The 21083-nt window shown below is 46.4% G+C and overlaps 1 protein-coding gene across 2 annotated transcripts in view; it reads left to right on the forward strand.

Annotated features, from left to right (window-relative positions):
- The window catches only part of LOC140429280 (uncharacterized), a 172240-nt gene that overhangs the window by 104719 nt on the left and 46438 nt on the right, over positions 1-21083 (forward strand). For both annotated transcript variants that reach the window (XM_072516072.1, XM_072516073.1), the window contains exons 7-9: positions 1016-1144; positions 3345-3472; positions 5606-5660. In XM_072516072.1, coding sequence (XP_072372173.1) covers positions 1016-1144; positions 3345-3472; positions 5606-5660 — 312 coding nt within the window. The remainder of the gene's footprint in view (positions 1-1015; positions 1145-3344; positions 3473-5605; positions 5661-21083) is intronic.

Genomic DNA, 21083 nt, shown 5'->3' on the forward strand with positions numbered 1-21083 from the left:
TGCTGGGAAAGGGGTAGTAGATAGTTAAATTTTCTGTCTGTTTAATTATAATACTTTACATGATAAATCGTTACTTGTGTTTTTAAAGTTACAAACCTAGTGATTGTAGTTTATTCCACTCAGTCAAGGACCGCTGGTATTTTAAATAAAATCTAATTTCATTTAGGGTGGCACAGTGGTTAGCACTGCTGCCTCACGGTGCCAAGGACCCAGGTTTGATCCTGGCCCCGGGTCACTGTTCCTGTGTCTGCATGGGTTTCACCCCCAAGAACCTAAAGATGTGCAGCACAGATAGTTTGGCCATGCTAAATTGCCCCTTAATTGGGGATAAAAATGATTTGGGTACCTTAATTTTCTTTTTAAAAAAATATCTAATTTCACCTGTGTCAAGTGGGGCTAGAATTGACTGCGCACGAGCCCTGGGTGTTGTGACACACCACATCCACCACCTTAAAGATTCATTCCTTCCACTGCCAGGACATAGTGGCAAGATGGAGCACCATCGACATGGTGCATTGCTGCAATTTGCCAGTGCTCCTTCAACAAAATCTTCCTAACCAGCAACTTCTACCACCTAGAAGAACAAGGACAGTGGACTGAAGGGAATGCCACCACGTCAGGTCCTCCTTCAAGTAGCACACCATTCTGATATGTATTTATATTGCCATTCCATCAAAATCCTGACACTCATTCCCAACAAACAGCATTGTGGTGTACCTATACTGCACACACTGTAGCAATTCAAGTAGTTGGCTCAGCACCACCATCTTGAAATCAAATTCGGGGTGGACAATAAATTCTGGCCTAGCTAGCAATGTTCATGAGTGAATTAATAAATTATTTAGTACCTTTTAAAATAGTACAACTTGCAACGAATGCTGAAGGTATTAAAGGAGGAGCGAGAAACAAGAGAACTTAGGGGTAATTACAATTGTATTAGTTTAATAACTGAGGCAGCTCAGCTGCTGTTGCAACATTCGTTACCTCGTTGTGCTCAGCTGCTTCATTTCTTCAGTTTGCAGGAAGTATTTGAACAATTACCCCGATGACCACAGCCTTCTCTGGGAGGTTGAAGGTATTGGACACCCGTTTCAGCGATTTTGTATTGCAGACAGACTACTGATGCACGTCTCCCCTGTAAAAGGTAATGCAGGAAACTTCAACTGAAGCTGCCAAAGTCTTGGCCTCTTGTACCAGCTATCTGAACCCTACGACTGTTGCTGCTCTTTCCCATTCTCCCCATGTTAAAGCTAAATGTATTTATCAATTTTTAAAAATTCATACATATTGGGAATTTCATATGAAAGGATAATTTCAGCTACTGTACTTTATTCCCATCAGAATTGAGATGTATAGATCAAGTGTGCAAACCATGGGTGGAATTTAATCCAGGCAACAGGAATCTTGTCTGCTGGATGGAGAGCCAATTAGTGCCTGAATAGCAGGCCTCTTCAGGAACCAAGACCCCAGGGGTGGAAATCCTGCCCTCTTGAGAGCTTCATTACAGGCCGGGAGAATGGTGACATTGGCCGGCAATGCGCCCAAATGAGGCCCCGGATCAGTGAGGGTCTTGCGGCATTGATGAATGAGGGTCAGACGTGGTCACAGGGTGTGGGTCACTGGCGATGGGGTTAGTGGGGGTCACTGGCAATAGGGTTAGAAGGGCAGCGGTTGGCTGTCAGTTTGTCTCCTTCCCTTCTTGGTGCTGTAAGTTCCTTGAATGCCTGCTGACCTCATCACCACTACCACATATGCCAGGTTTTGATTTTTGTCTCCCAGGACTGCCGTGCCCCTCCTGGTTGAATACCAGAGAGAGGAGAATTTGACTCTGAAGTGGGTATTAATTTCCCACTTGGGGAGCTCAGTTGGCACAGGGCAGGAAGGCAGCCTTGAGCCTTTATTGGGGTACAGAAGGAAAGGCAGCAGGGCCCCCACCCAACATCATCCCACCTGATCAAATGCTTCCAAACACATTTGGGAGGCGGGCAGTAAATTCTACCCCAATGTGTCGCAGAGTCTGAACTCTTTGTCCTGAGACCTGATCTTGTTTAGTCTGCATAAGGCCTTGTAGCTCTAATGCCTGTCAACAGATCAGTTTTTAAATAGCATAACTGCAGAGATGCTCTCAATTGTCAACCTTGATGACCATTTGTCAGAACGCAACTTGTAATTGTTTAGTCTCAACCATGTAATAAAGCCTCTCAAGTGCTTCACATGAGCGTTATAAAACAAAATCTGACATCAAGCTACATAAGGCCCTAGGGCAGAAGATGCATAAGCATTTGGTGTAGTATGAGTGAGCTGGAAAACTTGTCTATTCTTGAATATCATAAAATCCCTACAGTGCAGAAGAAGGCCATTCGGCCCATCGAGTCTGCACCGACCCTTCGAATGAACTACCCATTTACACTTCCCCCTACCCTTGTAACCCCATACCTAGGGACAATTTAACATGGTCAATCCATCTATCCCACACATCTTTGGACTGTGGGAGGAAACCGGAGCACCTGGAGGAAGCCCACGCAGACACTGGGTGAACGTGCAAACTCCACACAGAGTGACCCAAGGCCAGAATTGAACCCAGGTCCCTGGTGCTGTGAGGCAGCAGTGCTAACCACTGGGCCACTCTGCTTTATGGATGACTGTTCCAGATGAATGCAGGAGTCACTGTAAAGTTGGAAATACCAAGGCGGTTAATGCTATTGGACATTAAAAGGAAATTCTGAGAGTGCGGCAAGGGTGTAATATGAGCACATTGCTTCCCACTTTCTCGGTGAACTGCTCAATCATTTTCTATTGTTAAAAATGCAGATCGGAAAACAGAAAATGATGGACAAACAATACTTTCAAGTCTGTAAGAGTCGTGCAGACTCCTTGTTAACTCAGTGTTGTCTCTCCACAGATGCTGCCAGACCTGCTGAGTTTCTTTAGCATTTCTTTTTTTTTTAATTTCCAGCATCCACAGTATTTGTCTTTTATTTTGGGGGAAACTGTTTTACACACTCCTAAATGGGTGCAGATTTTGCGTTTTTAATTTAAAAGCATTCTTGGGTATTTTAGAGTTGTGCATGACACAAGTAATAAATCAAGTGAATCAGATATGGGGAGCACGTGTGGCTCATTCATATTGCTCCTGAACTTCAAACCATTTGCTTTTAAAGGTTGGATAATTGGAAACAGACTAAACTGGAATGCCGAACCATGCTTATCAGTGCTCAGCGGGAGCACAATCTAGCAACCTCGGTACATACTGTGGGAAAGAGAACAGAAACATTATGTGACATGTATGACACTAATTTTCGGTGGAGTATGTTGACAATCAGGTCATTTGTGTTGTCCTCCAGGTATGGACGTTTTGCATGCTGATGAACCTGGAGCAGGAAGAGGAGAATCGTCATCCCTAACGGAGGGTGAAACTGGAAAGCAACCGCTTGACAAAGTGGAGAAGCAGCCAGATACCTCTGAGCTGTCTGTAGGTCCCATCCTCCTGAGTTTCTCTTCATACAGGATGTCTGGCAGAGGGAAGGGCGTGAGAGAATAGTGGAAACCTAAAGGAATTGAGGTTATTTTGTAGAGAGCAAGTCACTGTCCTGAGTATCTCCAAAGTGAAGCTTGCTGACTTATTCAGGAATTCCTTAAGATTGTTTCATGAATGAAGATGATTAGCAGTACACCACTGACTACCATTTATTGAGAGGATTAAATTAAAATTTTCGTTCCTGTTGTAATGTAATTCTCCTGGAGAATTTTCATTTCACTTTCATTAGAATTTCCTTATTAAAAAATTAATTTTGAAAAATTATGCATTTTGCATTTTTAAAAATTAAAATGGGAAATTCAATAAACTCACTTCAGGAAAATAACGTTAAGTAGTTTACACCTTGGAAGTATAATTATGTACTCTCAAAGTAAAGATGTGGAGATGCCAGCTTTGGACTGGGGTGACACAGTAAGAAGTCTTGCAACACCAGGTTAAATGTCCAACAGGTTTGTTTTGAATCACAAGTGCAGCTCCTTCATCAGGTGAGTGAAGAGATGGGTTCCACAACCACATATATAGACAAAGTCAATGATGCAAGATGATACTTTGAATGTGAATCTTTGCCGGTAATTAAATCTTTACAGGTTCATACGGATTGCGCTAATCACAGGTTAAAGAGGTGTGAATTGTCTCAAACCAGGACAGTTGGTAGGATTTCACAAGCCCAGGCCAGATGATGGGGGGGGGTGTGAATGGAATGAGACCTGAATCCAAGGTCCCGGTTGAGGCCGTACTCGTGTGTGTGGAACTTGGCTATCAGTTTCTGCTCGGCGATTCTGCATTGTCACGCGTCCCGAAGGCTACCTTGAAGAACGCTTACCCGAAGATCAGAGGCTGAATGCCCTTGACTGCTGAAGTGTTCTACAACTCATTCGCTTCATCCTGGATGACAACGTTTAAACCTTCGACAACAAGTTCTTCATCCAGACTAACGGAACAGCCATGGAGGCCAAATTTTTGATGTCCTGATCAGGAGTGCATAAGATATTGGAAGAGTTTTGCTAGCTGTGACAACACCATTCAAGTCTGGGGACTGACTGAGGCATTATACAGAACTGAGTGTTATTGGGAAATGAGGTATTGAGCACCAAAGAGAAACTGAACTTCTGAGTTAGCTTTAACAATGGAGGATATGGGAGAATTCCATTTGAGATCAGAGGAGATGTAAGCATTTACTAGAGGGAGGGGTAGAGCCTTTAAAGGTCAACAAATGGGAACTTACAAGAGACTTGAAGAAACTGTCTTTTGAAGAAGTGAGGGAAACAATATTTACTATTGCCCTTTGAGCCGAGGGAAGATTAAGATCTTGGTGATTTGAGAGTAGACTTATGAGCACTCTGAAATAAGAACAGAATCAGCAAGAAGAGATATAATTGGGTTGTAAGTCCTGTGGAAGGGGGGGGGGGGTGAGGGGGTGAGAGTTATTGTTATCATGAAGGAACTGAAAAGAGAACCCAAAGCTAAGAGGGGAAGAAATGTTTGCGTTGACAATGTGGAGTGAGAAGGGAGCTAGCGTTTTGAGCCTGGATGACTTTGTCAAAGTCGTTGTCGAGTCATCCAGACTCGAAACATTGGCTCTCTTACCTCTCCACAGATGCTTGCAGATCTGCTGAGATTGTCCAGTATTTTTTGTTTTTGTTTCAGATTCCAGCATCCGCAGTAATTTGCTTTTATTAAAATGTTTTGAGTTACTGAATCAGTTATCAACTGAGAATAAGACTACTTTTTAAGGAGCAGTTAGCTATGGGGGTAGCTTTGAGACATGTTTTTTAGAAGTATCCAGTGCCTTTTGAAGGGTTGTGGACAATAACAAATGATTCACCAGGGTATTCAAGAACAGCATTCCAGCCCTGTGGTACGTTGGCAACAAAATCAGTAGTAAACTCGACATACCAGCCATGGTGGATAGAAAGTTGTTCTCTCTCCAAATCTACTTTGATGATGGAAGGCTGTTTGCTATTTTTCTGTTTCTCGTGAGATCGAACAAAAAATGGAAAAGCTGAAATATTGAGAATTACTTGTCTGTGAATGAAATTGATGTTGTAACATTATTTTATCTTTCAGACTGATTTGCATGCTCACCGAGAATTGCCGGGTGTCTCTTCAGTCCTTTCTGAAGGTGAGGTGATGTGCCAGTCCATTTCGTAAATTGCAAAACTATGTAAAGCCTGATGCTATCCACCACCTTTTCTTTTGTTACTGTTCTTTTTAAAAGAGTAATTCTGCTATATACTGTGTTATGATCAATAAAGTAAATGAATTTACCGATGGAAATAACTGCACAAGATTTGACTTTTTAAGACTTTTACTCTAACAAACAACAGTTTACCTTGTCCAAACAGAGACTAATATGCATAACTTGAGAAACCATCTTCCCCATTAACTAATTAACTCAACCTAAAAGACTTAATGACCTGTTTCTATGGTACACCATGCAAATATGTAGCCTTATAGATAAGTCCCACACTCCTGGCCTCTGGTCTTTCAATGGACTCCACACCAGGGCAAGTGTTCCAGTGTCAAAGAAGAACAATGAAACAGTACAGCACAGGAACAGGCTCTTCGCCCTCCAGGCCTGTGCCAATCATAATGCCTGATAAACTAAAACCTTTTGCACTTCTGGGTTCCATATCCCTCTATTCCCACCTGGTTCATGTATTTGTCAAGATGCCTCTTAAACGTTGCTATCATACCTGCTTACACCACCTCCCCTGGCTGCGAGTTCCAGGCACTCACCACCCTCTGTGCATTTTTTTAAAAACTTGCCTTGCACATCTCCTCTAAACTTTATCTCTCACACATTAAACCTCTGTCCCCTAGGAATTCAATGGGGAAAAAGCTTCTGACTATTCACTCTGTCCATGCCACTCAATTTTGTAAACTTCTATTAGGTCACCTCTCAACCTCTGCTGTTCCAGTGAAAACAATCCAAGTTTATCCAACCTCACATCATAGCTAAAACCCTCCAGCCCAGGCAACATCCTGGTAAACCTCTTGTGTACTCTCTCCAAAGCCTCCACATCCTTATGATAGTGTGTCGACCAGAATGAAATTGTATGCGATACTCCAAATGTGGCCTAACTAGGGTTCTGTACAGCTGCAGCATGACTTGCCAATTTCTATACTCAATGCCCTGACTGATGAAGACAAGCATGCCATATGCCTTCTTGACTACCTTATCCACCTCCTTTGCATTTTCAGTGATCTGTGGACTTGTATGCCCAGAGCTCTCTGCCTGTCAATGCTCCCTAAGAGTTCTGCCATTTGATGTTTATGTCCCACCTGTATTAGACCTTCCAAAATGCATGACCTCACATTTGTCAGGATTAAACTCATCTACCCAAGTCTCCAACCGATCTATATCCTGCTGAAACCTCTGACAATCCTCATCACTCCACCAACCTTTGTGCTTTCCGCAAGCTTAGTAATCATACCATATATAGTCCAGAAAGGCCAGCTGTCTCTTTTCTTTTCCAATGGCAAGGTGTAAAATCTGGCACTTGATTTAGTCTGAATCTCTTTCTCCATGACAAATAAATCACATAAGCCTGTGCTACACTGCCAGTTCACGTTATAACTGGGTGGAGGATCCCAGAATGGAACCCTGGCTCAAAAGACCATAATTTTAACTTTTTTTTTTTTTTTTTTGTTGAAAAAGTGGAGGAACAGAATCACAGGACAGTTATTTAGTTTTAACAACAAGAAAAAATACATTTAAGTGAAAGGTTAAATTATGCTACACCAGTCCCTTACTATCCTTAGTCTACCCTTAGTTCAACAAATACATACAGAGTTTAAGACTAACCCAGATTACAAAGTACATGTTAAGCTACAATGGTCTCAGTAACACCGTAAGTGAATGTCTGCGGATTTCTCCGCAAATTCCCCCCAGATGATTCAGTTTTGAAACTCCAATCCCCCCAAAAATCATTGTCTTGACAGCTGTACAACAGTTCACGATTGCTTTAACTCTTGATTCCTATTAAAATGGCATCAAACCTTTGATTTGCCTCTGAAGTCTGCTTTTCCACTTGAATTCAAGTTACTGCATCTGTCTCTTCAAATTCTCTTGAACAATACCTTGGCCTCTTCTCTTAACTTCAACCTTCCTGAGACATTCTGTTCGTCCCAATACCTTGGATATCTGGTTCTTTGGGAAGTCTGCCTCTTTGCAGCTTACTTGTCCTGTCCAGTCTGTCTTCTCCTGGCGGAGTTGAGAGATGTTCACTCCCTGGTTTACTATCTTCAACTGCAATATATCTGGCTAAAATTCATTCAAAAAAACCTTTCTACCTTAAAAAACCTCTGGTTGCTAAGCAAATCACATGCAAGTAAATGTCTTTTATTTACTCTTCACGCCATATCCCCCATTAAGGGCCTATTTGCATAATTGGAGCTGAAACCAACTCCCCCACATACAAACACCTTTGTCCAGCATGAATCTAACTATAGGTATTACCCTTTCAGGCATAGAAACATTAAATTAAACCCACTTAAAACTATACCTTATTTCTAATGTTTACCAAATACAAATATAAATCCTTTCCAACTACCTGTTTTCCTAATGCCCATCTCACACAAACATACATAGGGCCATTTCCTTAAAACCCAATAAGTCCCCAGGGCCTTATCCTCAGCATCCCAGAGTACTTCAGGAAGTGGCCCTAGAAATAGTGGACGCATTGGTGATCATTTTCCACCATTCTATAGACTCTGGAAGAGATCCAATGGATTGGAGGGTATCGGTTAGCCTGACCATCGCTGGTGGGGAAAATGCTGGAGTCAATTTTTAAAAAAAATATATATTTTATTCAAGATTTTTTGGCCAAACATAACAGTACGTAGTGTTTCTTTCAAACAACAATAAAGCAATATAAATAACAGTGGCCAGTTTTAAACAAATAAATAAATAATATATGAACAGAAACAAAAACCAAACTAAATGGCAACTGCCTTGTCAAAAATAAATACTCTCCAAAGATACAATCCAACAGTCCAATATACATTACCTAAAACAAGTGCCTATACATATACAATAACATCCCTGAGAGTCCGTCCGATTCCTCCCCCCCGCCCCCCCCCTCCCCCCTGGGTTGCTGCTGTTGTCTTCTTTTCCATTCACTCTATCTTTCTGTGAGGTAGTCGACGAACGGTTGCCACCGCCTGGTGAACCCTTGAGCCGAACCCCTTAGTACGAACTTAATCCGTTCTAACTTTATAAACCCTGCCATGTCGTTTATCCAGGTCTCCACACCCGGGGGTTTGGCTTCCTTCCACATTAAGAATATCCTGCGCCGGGCTACAAGGGACGCAAAGGCCAAAACATCAGCCTCTCTCGCCCCCTGCACTCCCGGCTCTTGTGCAACCCCAAATATAGCCAACCCCCAGCTTGGTTCGACCTGGACCCCCACCACCTTCGAAAGCACCTTTGCCACCCCCACCCAAAACCCCTGTAGTGCCGGGCATGACCAGAACATGTGGGTGTGATTCGCTGGGCTTCTCGAGCATCTCGCACACCTATCCTCTACCCCAAAAAATTTACTGAGCCATGCTCCAGTCATATGCGCCCTGTGTAACACCTTAAATTGTATCAGGCTTAGCCTGATGAGGACGATGAGTTTACCCTACGTAGGGCATCAGCCCACAGCCCCTCCTCAATCTCCTCCCCCAGCTCTTCTTCCCATTTCCCTTTCCGCTAATCTACCATGATCTCCCCCTCGTCCCTCATTTCCCTATATATGTCCGACACCTTACCATCCCCCACCCATGTCTCTGAGATCACTCTATCCTGCACCTCCTGCGTCGGGTGCTGTGGGAATTCCCTCACCTGTTGCCTCGCAAAAGCCCTCGGTTGCATATACCGAAATGCATTCCCTTGGGGCAACCCATATTTTTCCGTCAGCGCTCCCAGACTCGCAAACGTCCCATCCACGAACAGATCTCTCAATTGTGCTACCCCTGCTCTTTGCCATGCTCCAAATCCCCCATCCATTCTCCCCGGAACAAACCTATGGTTATTGCTTATCGGGGACCGCACCGAGGCTCCCGTCTTTCCCCTATGCCGTCTCCACTGCCCCCAAATTTTCCATGTAGCCACCACCACCGGGCTCGGTGAGAACGGCAACGGTGCCGTCACCATAGCTTGTAGGCTAGTCCCCCTGCAGGACGCCCTCTCCAATCTCTTCCACGCCGCTCCCTCCTCTTCTCCCATCCACTTACACATCATTGAAATATTGACGGCCCAGTAGTACTCACTTAGGCTCGGTAGTGCCAGCCCCCCCTGTCCCTACTACGCTGCAAAAATCCCCTCCTCACTCCCGGGGTCTTCCCGGCCCACACAAAACTCATCATACTCTTCTCGATTCTTTTGAAAAAAGCCTTCGTGACCACCACCGGGAGGCACTGAAACACAAAAAGGAATCTCGGGAGGACCACCATTTTAACCGCCTGCACCCTACCTGCCAGTGACAGGGACACCATGTCCCATCTCTTAAAGTCCTCCTCCATCTGTTCCACCAACCGCGTTAAATTAAGCCTATGTAATGTACCCCAATTCTTGGCTATCTGGATCCCCAAGTACCGAAAGTCCCTTGTTACCTTCCTCAACGGTAAATCCTCTATCTCTCTGCTCTGCTCCCCTGGATGCACCACAAACAACTCACTTTTCCCCATGTTCAATTTATACCCTGAGAAATCCCCAAACTCCCCAAGTATCCGCATTATCTCTGGCATCCCCTCCGCCGGGTCCACCACATATAGCAACAAATCATCCGCATACAGAGATACCCGGTGTTCTTCTCCCCTGAGTACTCCCCTCCACTTCCTGGAACCCCTCAATGCTATGGCCAGGGGCTCAATCGCCAGTGCAAACAATAACTGGGACAGAGGACATCCCTGCCTCGTCCCTCTATGGAGCCGAAAATAATCAGACCCCCGTCCATTCGTGACCACGCTCGCCATCGGGGCCCTATACAGCAACTGTACCCATCTGATATACCCATCTCCAAAGCCAAATCTCCTCAGCACCTCCCACAAATAATCCCACTCCACTCTATCAAATGCTTTCTCGGCATCCATCGCCACCACTATCTCCGCTTCCCCGTCTGGTGGGGGCATCATCATTACCCCTAGCAGCCTCCGTATATTTGTATTCAGCTGTCTCCCCTTCACAAACCCAGTTTGGTCCTCATGAACCACCCCCGGGACACAATCCTCTATCCTCGTTGCCATTACCTTGGCCAGAATCTTAGCGTCCACATTCAGGAGGGAAATAGGCCTATAGGACCCGCATTGCAGCGGGTCTTTTTCCTTCTTTAGGAGGAGCGATATCGTTGCCTCTGACATAGTCGGGGGCAGCTGCCCCCTTTCCCTCGCCTCAGGAAAGGTTCTCGTCAGTAGCGGGGCCAGCAAGTCCACATATTTCCTATAAAATTCAACTGGGAATCCGTCTGGTCCCGGGGCCTTCCACGCCTGCTTGCTCCCAATCCCTTTCACAACTTCCTCCGTCTCAATCTGTGCTCCCAGTCCCACCCTCTCCTGCTCCTCCACCTTAGGAAATTCCAGCTGATCCAGAAAGCACATCATTCTCTCCTTCCCATCCGGGGGCTGAGCTTCATATAATCTTTCATAAAATGCCTTGAACACTCCATTCACTCTCTCCGCTCCCCGCTCCATCTCTCCCTCCTCATCTCTCACCCCCCCTATCTCCCTCGCTGCTCCCCTTTTCCTCAGTTGGTGGGCCAGCAACCTGCTCGCCTTCTCCCCATATTTGTACTGTACACCCTGTGCCTTCCTCCATTGTGCCTCTGCATTACCCGTAGTCAACAAGTCAAATTCTACATGTAGCCTTTGCCTTTCCCTGTGCAGTCCCTCCTCCGGTGCCTCTGCATATTGTCTGTCCACCCTCAGAAGTTCTTTCAACAACCGCTCCCTTTCCCTACTCTCCTGCTTTCCTTTATGTGCCCTAATAGATATCAGCTCCCCTCTAACCACTGCCTTCAGCGCCTCCCAGACCACTCCCACCTGAACCTCCCCATTATCATTGAGTTCCAAGTACCTTTCAATACACCCCCTCACCCTTAAACACACCCCCTCACCTGCCATTAATCCCATATCCATTCTCCAGGGTGGACGCTGTTCTTTTTCCTCCCCTATCTCCAGGTCCACCCAATGTGGAGCGTGATCCGAAATAGCTGTAGTCGTGTACTCCGTCCCCGTCACCTTCGGGATCAGTGCCCTTCCCAAAGCAAAAAAGTCTATCCGTGAATAAACTTTGTGGACATAGGAGAAAAACGAAAACTCCTTACTCCTAGGTCTACTAAATCTCCAGGGGTCTACTCCTCCCATCTGCTCCATAAGTCCTTAAGCACCCTAGCTGCAGCCGGCCTCCTTCCGGTCCTGGACCTCGATCTGGCCAGCCCTGGGTCCAGCACCGTATTAAAATCTCCACCCATTACCAACTTCCCCACCTCTAGGTCCGGGATACGTCCTAACATACGCCTCATAAAGTTGGCATCATCTCAGTTCGGGGCATATACGTTCACTAAGACCACCGCCTCCCCTTGCAATTTGCCACTCACCATCACGTATCTGCCCCCACTATCCGCCACTATGGTCTTTGCCTCAAACATTACCCGCTTCCCCACTAGTATAGCCACCCCCCTGTTTTTTGCGTCTAGCCCCGAATGAAACACCTGCCACACCCATCCTTTGCGTAGTCTGACCTGGTCTATCAGTTTCTGATGCGCCTCCTGCAGCATAACCACATCTGCCTTAAGTTTCTTTAGGTGTGTGAGTACCCGTGCCCTCTTTATCGGCCCATTCAGCCCTCTCACATTCCACGTGATCAGCCGGGTTGGGGGGCTCTTTACCCCCCCCCCCTTGTCGACTAGCCATCTCCTTTTTCAATCCAGTTCCTCACCCGGTTCCCACGTAGCCGTATCTCCCCCCAACGGCGCCCACCCGCCCCGATCACCCCACCCCATACCAGCTCCCCCTTCTCCCCAGCAGCAGCAACCCAGTTAACCCCCCCCCCCCCCCCACACCCCCGCTAGATGCCTCACTAGCGTAATTGCACCCCCCATGTTGCTCCCAGAAGTCAGCAAACTCTGGCCGACCTCGGCTTCCCCCCGTGACCTCGGCTCCCACTGTGCGAGGCCCCCTCCTTCCTGCTTCCCTGTTCCCGCCATGATTACCATAGCGCGGGAACAAAGCCCGTGCTTCCCATTTGGCCCCGCCCCCAATGGCCGGCGCCCCCAGCTCCTCATCCCCCCTCCCCCACGACATGGGGAAGAGAGAAAAGTTACAGGGTCGCAGGATTAACAACTTGGGAAATCATCTCTTCCCCCTCTTCCCCCTCTTCACCCCACATATTCGCCCCACCACTTTGTCCCAAACGTTCTTTTTCTAGCCTGCTTATTCCAGTTTCTCCTCGACAATAAATGTCCACGCCTCTTCTGCCGTTTCAAAGTAGTGGTGTTACCCTTGATGTGTGACCCACAGTCTTGCCGGCTGCAGCATTCCAAATTTAACCTTTTGTGCAGCGCTGCCTTGGCCCGATTAAAGCTTGCCCTCCTTCTCGCCACCTCCGCACTCCAATCTTGATATACGCGGATCAGCGCGTTCTCCCACCTACTGCTCCGAGTTTTCTTTGTCCATCTGAGGACCATCTCTCTGTCCTTATATCGGAGAAATCTCACCACTACGGCTCGAGGAATTTCTCCAGCCCTCGGTCTTCGCGCCATAACTCGATAGGCTCCCTCCACCTCCAACGGGCCCGTCAGGGCCTCCGATCCCATTAACGAGTGCAGCATCGTGCTCACATATGCCCCGACGTCCGCCCCTTCTGCACCTTCGGGAAGACCAAGAATCCTTAAATTCTTCCTCCTCGCATTATTCTCCAGCACCTCCAGCCTTTCCACATACCTTTTGTGTTGTGCCTCGTGCATCTCTGTCTTCACCACCAGGCCCTGTAGTCGTCCTGATTCTCAGCAGCCTTTGTCTTCACGACCCGAAGCTCCTGCTCCTGGGTCTTTTGCTCCTCCTTTAGCCCTTCAATCGCCTGTAATATCGGGGCCAACAGCTCCTTCTTCATCTCCTTTTTAAGTTCTTCCACGCAACGCCGCAGGAACTCTTGTTGGTCAGGGCCCCATATTAAACTGCCTCCTTCCGACGCCATCTTGCTTTGTGCCTGCCTTCCTGGCCGCTGCTCTAGAGGATCCACCGCAATCTGGCCACCTTCCTCTCCTTTTTCCATCCGTGTCCAGGGGGGATTCCCTTCTGGTTTACCGCACAGTGTTTTTAGCCGTTAAAATTGCCGTTGGGGCTCCTATTAAGAGCCCAAAAGTCCTTTCCACCGGGAGCTGCCGAAACGTGCGACTTAGCTGGTCATCGCCGCACCCGGAAGCCATCGGAGTCAATTATTAAGGATGAAATAACCGAGCATTTGAAAAGTGGGGACAGGATCATCCAAGTCAGCATGAATTCACTAAAGGGAAATCATGCTTGACAAATATTTTGGAATTTTTGAGGATGTGACCAATAGAGTGGACAAGAACCTACCTCTGACATCAGTCCTCTATCTATCTCCCCTCAATTTAAATCGTGCTAGACATCACCATCCGAGGAAAAAGGCTTTCACTGTCCACCCTATCCAATCCTCTGATCATCTTGTATGCCTCAACTAAGTCACCTCTTAACCTTCTTCTCTCTAAGGAAAACAGCCTCAAGTCCCTCAGCCTTCCCTCATAAGATCTTCCCTCCATTCCAGGCAACATTCTGGTAAATCTCCTCTGCACTCTTTCCAATGCTTCCACATCCTTCCTATAATGCGGCGACCAGAATTGCACGCAATACTCCAAATGCGGCCGCACCAGAGTTTTGTACAGCTGCAACATGACCTCATGGCTCCGAAACTCAATCCCTTTACCAATAAAAGCTAACACACCGTACGCCTTCTTAACAGCACTTTCAACCTGGGTGGCAACTTTCAGGGATCTATGTACATGGACACCAAGATCTCTCTGCTCATCCACACTACCAAGAATCTTACCATGAGCCCAGTACTCTGTCTTCCTGTTATTCTTTCCAAAATGAATCACCGCACACTTTTTTGCATTAAACTCCATTTGCCACCTCTCAGCCCAGCTCTGCAGCTTGTCTATGTCTGTCTGTAACTTGGAACATCCTTCCGCACTGTCCACAGCTCCACCGACTTTAGTGTCATCTGCAAATTTACTCACCCCTCCTTCTACGCTCTCCTCCAGGTGATTTATAAAAATGACAAACAGCAGTGGCCCGAAAACAGATCCTTGTGGTACACCACTAGTAACTGGACTCCAGTCTGAACATTTCCCATCAACCACCACCCTTTGTCTTCTTTCAGCTAGCCAATTTCTGATCCAAACTGCTAAATCACCCTGAATCCCATGCCTCCATATTTTCTGCAATAGCCTACCGTGGGGAACCTTATCAAACGCTTTACTGAAATCCATATACACCACATCAACTGCTTTACCCTCATCCACCTGTTTGGTCACCTTCTCAAAGAACTCCATAAGGTTTGTGAGGCATGACCTACCCTTCACAAAACCGTGTTGACTATCTCTAATCAAATTCTTCCTTTCCAGATGATTATACATCCTATCTCTTATAAACCTTTCCAAGACTTTGCCCACAACAGAAGTAGGGCTCACTGGTCTATAGTTACCGGGGTTGTCTCTACTCCCCTTCTTGAACAAGGGGACAACATTTGCTATCCTCCAGTCTTCTGGCACTATTCTTGTAGACAAAGATGACTTAAAGATCAAAGCCAAAGGCTCAGCAATCTCCTCCCTAGCTTCCCAGAAAATCCTAGGATAAATCCCACCCGGCCCAGGGGACGTATCTATTTTCACACTTTCCAGAATTGCTAACACCTCCTCCTTATGAACCTCAAGCCCTTCTAGTCTAGTAGCCTGTATCTCCGTATTCTCCTCGACCACATTGACCTTTACCTGTGTGAATACTGACGAAAAATATTCATTTAGCACCTCTCCTATCTCCTCGGACTCCCACGCACAACTTCCCGCTACTGTCCTTGACTGGCCCTACTTTTACCCTAGTCATTCTTGTATTCCTGATATATCTATATAAAGCTTTCGGGTTATCCTTGATCCTACCTGCCAAAGACTTCTCATGTCCCCTCCTTGCTCTTCTTAGCTCTCTCTTTAGGTCCTTCCTAGCTAACTTGTAACTCTCGAGCGCCCTAACTGAACCTTCATGTCTCATCTTTACATAAGCCTCCTTCTTCCTCTTGAAGTGTTTCAACTGCTTTAGTAAACCACGGTTCCCTCGCTCGACCACATCCTCCCTGCCTGACAGGTACATACTTATCAAGGACATGCAGTAGCTGTTCCTTGAACAAGCTCCATATTTCCATTGTGCCCATCCCCTGCAGTTTTCCTTTTCATCCAATGCATCCTCAGTCTTGCCTCATCGCATCAAATTGCCTTTCCCCCAGATATAACTCTTGCCCTGCGGTATATACCTATCCCTTTCCATCACTAAAGTAAACATAATCAGTATCACCAAAGTGCTCACCTACCTCCAAATCTAACACCTGTCCTGGTTCATTACCCAGCACCAAATCCAATATGGCCTCGCCTCACGTTGGCCTATCTACATACTGCGTCGGGAAACCCTCCTGCACACATTGGACAAAATCGGACCCATCTAAAGTACTCTAACTATAACGTTTCCAGTCAATATTTGGAAAGTTAAAGTCCCCATAACAACTACCCTGTTACTTTCGCTCCTATCCAGAATCATCTTTGCAATCCTTTCCTCTACATCTCTGGAACTTTTCAGAGGCCTATAGAAAAGTTCCAACAGGGTGACCTCTCCTTTCCTGTTTCTAACCTCAGCCCATACTACCTCAGTAGACGAGTCCTCATCAAATGTCCTTTCTGCCACCGTAATACTGTCCTTGACTAACAATGCCACCCCTCCCCCTCTTTTACCACCTTCGCTGAGCTTACTGAAATATCTAAACCCTGGCACCTGCAACAACCATTCCTGTCCCTGCTCTATCCATGTCTCCGAGATAGCCACAACATCGAAGTCCCAGTTACCAACCCATGCCGCAAGTTCACCCACCTTATTCCGGATGCTCCTGGCATTGAAGTAGACACACTTTAAACCACCTTCCTGTCTGCCGGTACACTCCTGCAACTTTGAAACCTTACTCATGACCTCACTACTCTCAACCTCCTGTATACTGGAGCTACAATTCAGGTTTCAATCCCCTGCTGAACCCTCCCGAAGAGCATTAGCAAATATCCCCCCCAGGTTATTGGTACCCCTCTGGTCCAGGTGTAGACCATCCTGTTTGTAGAGGTCCCACCTACCCCAGAATGAGCCCCAATTATCCAGGAATCTGAAACCCCCACTCCTGCACCATCCCTGTAGCCACGTGTTCAACTGCTCTCTCTCCCTATTCCTCGCCTCGCTAGCACGTGGAACGGGTAACAACCAGCGATAATAACTCTGTCCTAGATCTAAGTTTCCACCCTAGCTCCCTGAATTCCTGCCTTGCATCCCTATCCCTTTTCCTACATATGTCGTTGGTACCTATGTGGACCACGACTTGAGGCTGCTCCCCCTCCCCCATTAGGATCCCAAAAACACGATCCGAGACATCACGGATCCTGGCACCTGGGAGGCAACACACCAACCGCGAGTCTCTCTCGTTCCCACAGAATCTCCTATCTATCCCCCTAACTATGGAGTCTCCAATGACTAATGCTCTACTTCTCTCCCCCCCCCCCTTCCCTTCTGAGCAACAGGGACAGACTCTGTGCCAGAGACCTGTACCCCATGGCTTACCCCTGGTAAGTCCCCCCACCCCCCCCACCCCCAACAGTATACCAAGCGGTATACTTGTTACTAAGGGGAATGACCACAGGTGATACCCCTGTACTGACTGCTTCCTCCCAGCCCATCTCACCGTCACCCATCTATCTTTATTCTTTGGAGTTACTACATCCCTGAAGCTTCTATCTATAACAACCTCTGCCTCCCGAATGATCCGAAGTTGCTCCAGCTCCAGTTCCCCAACATGGTTTCTGAGGAGCTGGAGATGGGTGCACTTCCCACAGATGAAATCAGCAGGGACACCGGCGGCATCCCACACCTCAAACATTCTGCAGGAGGAACATTGTACTGCCTTCCCTGCCATCCCCCTCTAGATAAAACAAGCAAAAGAGAGGAAGAGCTTACCTGATATTCACTCAACCCCTTAGGTTAGAGGAGGTGGAAGGGTGGGGGACACTACAAGTGTAGTGTCTCGGGTTTAGCAACCGCCCAACTTATATACAGGTTCTAACAAATCTTCCCAGAAATCCCCACGGCCGACTTCCTGCAGCTGCTAAGGTAAGTATTTAAAGTTATTCTTACCTTCCCGACAGGCCCCAGGACATTGCTCCCGGCGAAAATCTGGAGGCTGCTTCTCCTGCAAGGTAAGTATGGCTGATCTGATTGTAACTTCAACCCCACATCCCTGTCTTTCTCTGATAACCTTTCACCCCCTGTCCCAGGCAGAGTTCACTATGATTTGCTCATCCCCCTAAGAGCGGCACGGGCGCAGTGGTTAGCACTACTGCCTCTGGCACTGAGGATTCAGATTTGATCCCGACTCTGGGTCACTGTCCATGTAGAGTTTGCACATTCTCCCAGTGTCTGCTTGGGTTTCATCCCCACAACCCAAAGATGTGCAGGGTAGGTGGATTGGCCGTACTAAATTCCCCTTAATTGGGGGGAAAAATGAGGTACTTGCAAGTCTTGCATTCTTAATAACTGGTATCGGGTTCTATTCTTTAAAATACATTTAACGTACCCAATTCTTATTTTCCCAATTAAGGGACAAATTAGCGTGGCAATTCATCTACCCTGCAGATCTTTTTGGATTGTGGGTGTGAGACACGGGGATCTAGTTCTATCTGCTGTTGCTGGGTCAGGGATTCGTTGGGGCCAGTGATTTATCATTCCGTTGAATAGGAAAGGACCATTATTTTTTGGGGAAAAAAAATTCCTGATGCCAAGACCTGCACATCCTAGTTTAGAAACACATCAGAGCTGAGGGGGTGAGACCTTTGTTGTGCTCGCTACTCCCCCGTGCAATCTTGGGTTCTGTTTCTAATCAATAAATTGCAGTTATTGTCGCTATGTTCTGAAGATTGAAATCCATAAATTGACTTAATCAAATTTACTTCTCGTTATTTAGAAGGTTATTTCCCTAGTATTGCTCAGGGTCACAATATTTAGAGATTTGACAGCTGTTGTCTTGTTTGGATTTGGATTTGTTTATTGTCACGTGTACCAAGGTACAGTGAAAAGTATTTTTCTGCGTGCAGCTCAAACAGATAATTTAGGATATTAAAATAAAAAGAAAATACATAATAGGGCTACAGGGCAACTCCAGGTACACAATGTAAATACATAGATACCGGCATCGGGTGAAGCACTCAGGAGTGTAATATTGATCAGGTCAGTCCATGAGAGGGTCGTTTCGGAGTCTGGTAACAGCGGGGAAGAAGCTGTATGTGGGAGTTGTGTGTGGTATGTGGGTCAAATCAAATTAGAGGCCAGGGCTATTATTAGACGAAGGGGGAGGAAACAAATGAGAGGAGGGTGAGTTTGGATTTTACTTGAACCCTTGTTCTGTGACGGTGGGGGTGGGATTGAAAAACTACTTGTTTCTGGGTCAAACTGAATGTTCATAATGAGGGGAGGGGGGAATCGTTTGGCTTTTCTATGCTGTTTGTTGAGTGGAGGAAAGGTATGGGGCGGGATTCTCCATTTGGGAAACTTTATCTTCGATGCCGGAGCTGAATTGCACCAGTTTTATGATCCCCCTTGCAAATTTATGCATGGCATGGAATATGAGGGATTTCTAGGAAATCCTGCTATTGAAATGAAATGAATGAAAATCGCTTATTGTCACAAGTAGGCTTCAAATGAAGTTACTGTGAAAAGCCCACTAGTCGCCACATTCCAGCGCCTGTTCGGGGAGGCTGGTACGGGAATTGAACCGTGCTGCTGGCCTGCCTTGGTCTGCTTTAAAAGCCAGCGATTTAGCCCAGTGTGCTAAACCAGCCCCTGATTGGGCTGCCATCTTGAACAGGCGGCCCAAAAGCAACATCCCATGACCAGCCACCCCCTGCCCCCACACAGCAAATTGGCCCTGATCCTTCTTGCCACACAGCAGCCCCCTACCCCCAGGTTGCCTCAGTGTCCTACCCCACTCCCAAGTACAGGGGTAACCTGACTGCCCCCCAACCCCTCGGACTCTGTAATGGGAGGGAATACACATATATCATTAAGACCCACTTGCATTTATTCGCCCCCCACCTCCGCCAGGCATCATGGATCTCGTTCACACCAGCAGCGGATGGTGGGAGTATTGCGTTTGCGCCGATCCTGATATCTTTTTTCCTCCGCTGAATTGGGGAATGTTTTCCCGGCGTCCCGGGATGGAGAAACCCCCATTTTGTTTTGCATGAACCATGTCGCAACACACATTAAAGATCCTTGGAATCGTTTCTGTTTGCTACATGAATTGCTAACAGATTATATGGCCTTTGCCATGTTGCTGTTTGTGGGAACTTGTATGTAATGCATTCAAGTATGGATAAATCCTGTGGCCATTCAATGTTATTTTAGCAAATTATATTGCAAGTTTTTGAAGGGGAAGGTATTTTAGTTATTTTTCAAATTTTTGTTACACCTTACTGAAACAGTAGACACTTACAAAGTGCACTAGCAGACCATAGTCTAAACAAATCTCTAGGCATTAGATGGGAAGTTTTATTGCTTATAAACATTGGGATAAATTTTCTGATCTTGCCCACCGTGAGAACTGTCGTGGGCGGAATGGAAATTTTGACGGATTGTTTAAAGGTCCATTGAGATGGGTCTCGGGGCGGGACCAGAAAATCCCACCCATATTGTAGTCGAGGATTTTTCAGTTGCGTTGTTCAATTTCTGTATTAGTATTTGCTGTTTATAGCCCCCTCTACTGGTGTAACTGGTAAATATTCACATTTTTGGAATGCATTTTTCCATTGCAATGGTCAGACATGGGACTCTTGCGTGCATTTTGAAAAAGAACATTGTGAATACCTTGAGTTAGTTTGTAATAGATGTTTAAGCTTGAATTGTTTTTGTTTTTTGTTCATGTTTTGCCCACCGAATTCCTTTGTCATCAGTGTGGAGTCCTCTCCCATCTTCTGCCTCCTCTCCAAGCTCATGTCTTTTGTGCTCTCCTTCAATCGTCTTTTATGGACCACTTTTGTAATCATCTTGGCTCCCATGCTAGGTGACATTGCTAATGGCTCCCTTTCCTCTTGCAGAAACTCTCTCCTTTGTCACCACCTGTAGAGTAGGGTTAACATCCGAAGCATGCACGATGCTGTTGTAATAATAATGTCAGATCATACGACTGAGAGATCTAGAATGAGGAGCAGCTCCAACCTCGTGTAGATTCCAAATGTGTAAATACTTGCTG

Source organism: Scyliorhinus torazame, chromosome 9, assembly GCF_047496885.1.
Source record: "Scyliorhinus torazame isolate Kashiwa2021f chromosome 9, sScyTor2.1, whole genome shotgun sequence".
NCBI lineage: Eukaryota > Metazoa > Chordata > Chondrichthyes > Carcharhiniformes > Scyliorhinidae > Scyliorhinus > Scyliorhinus torazame.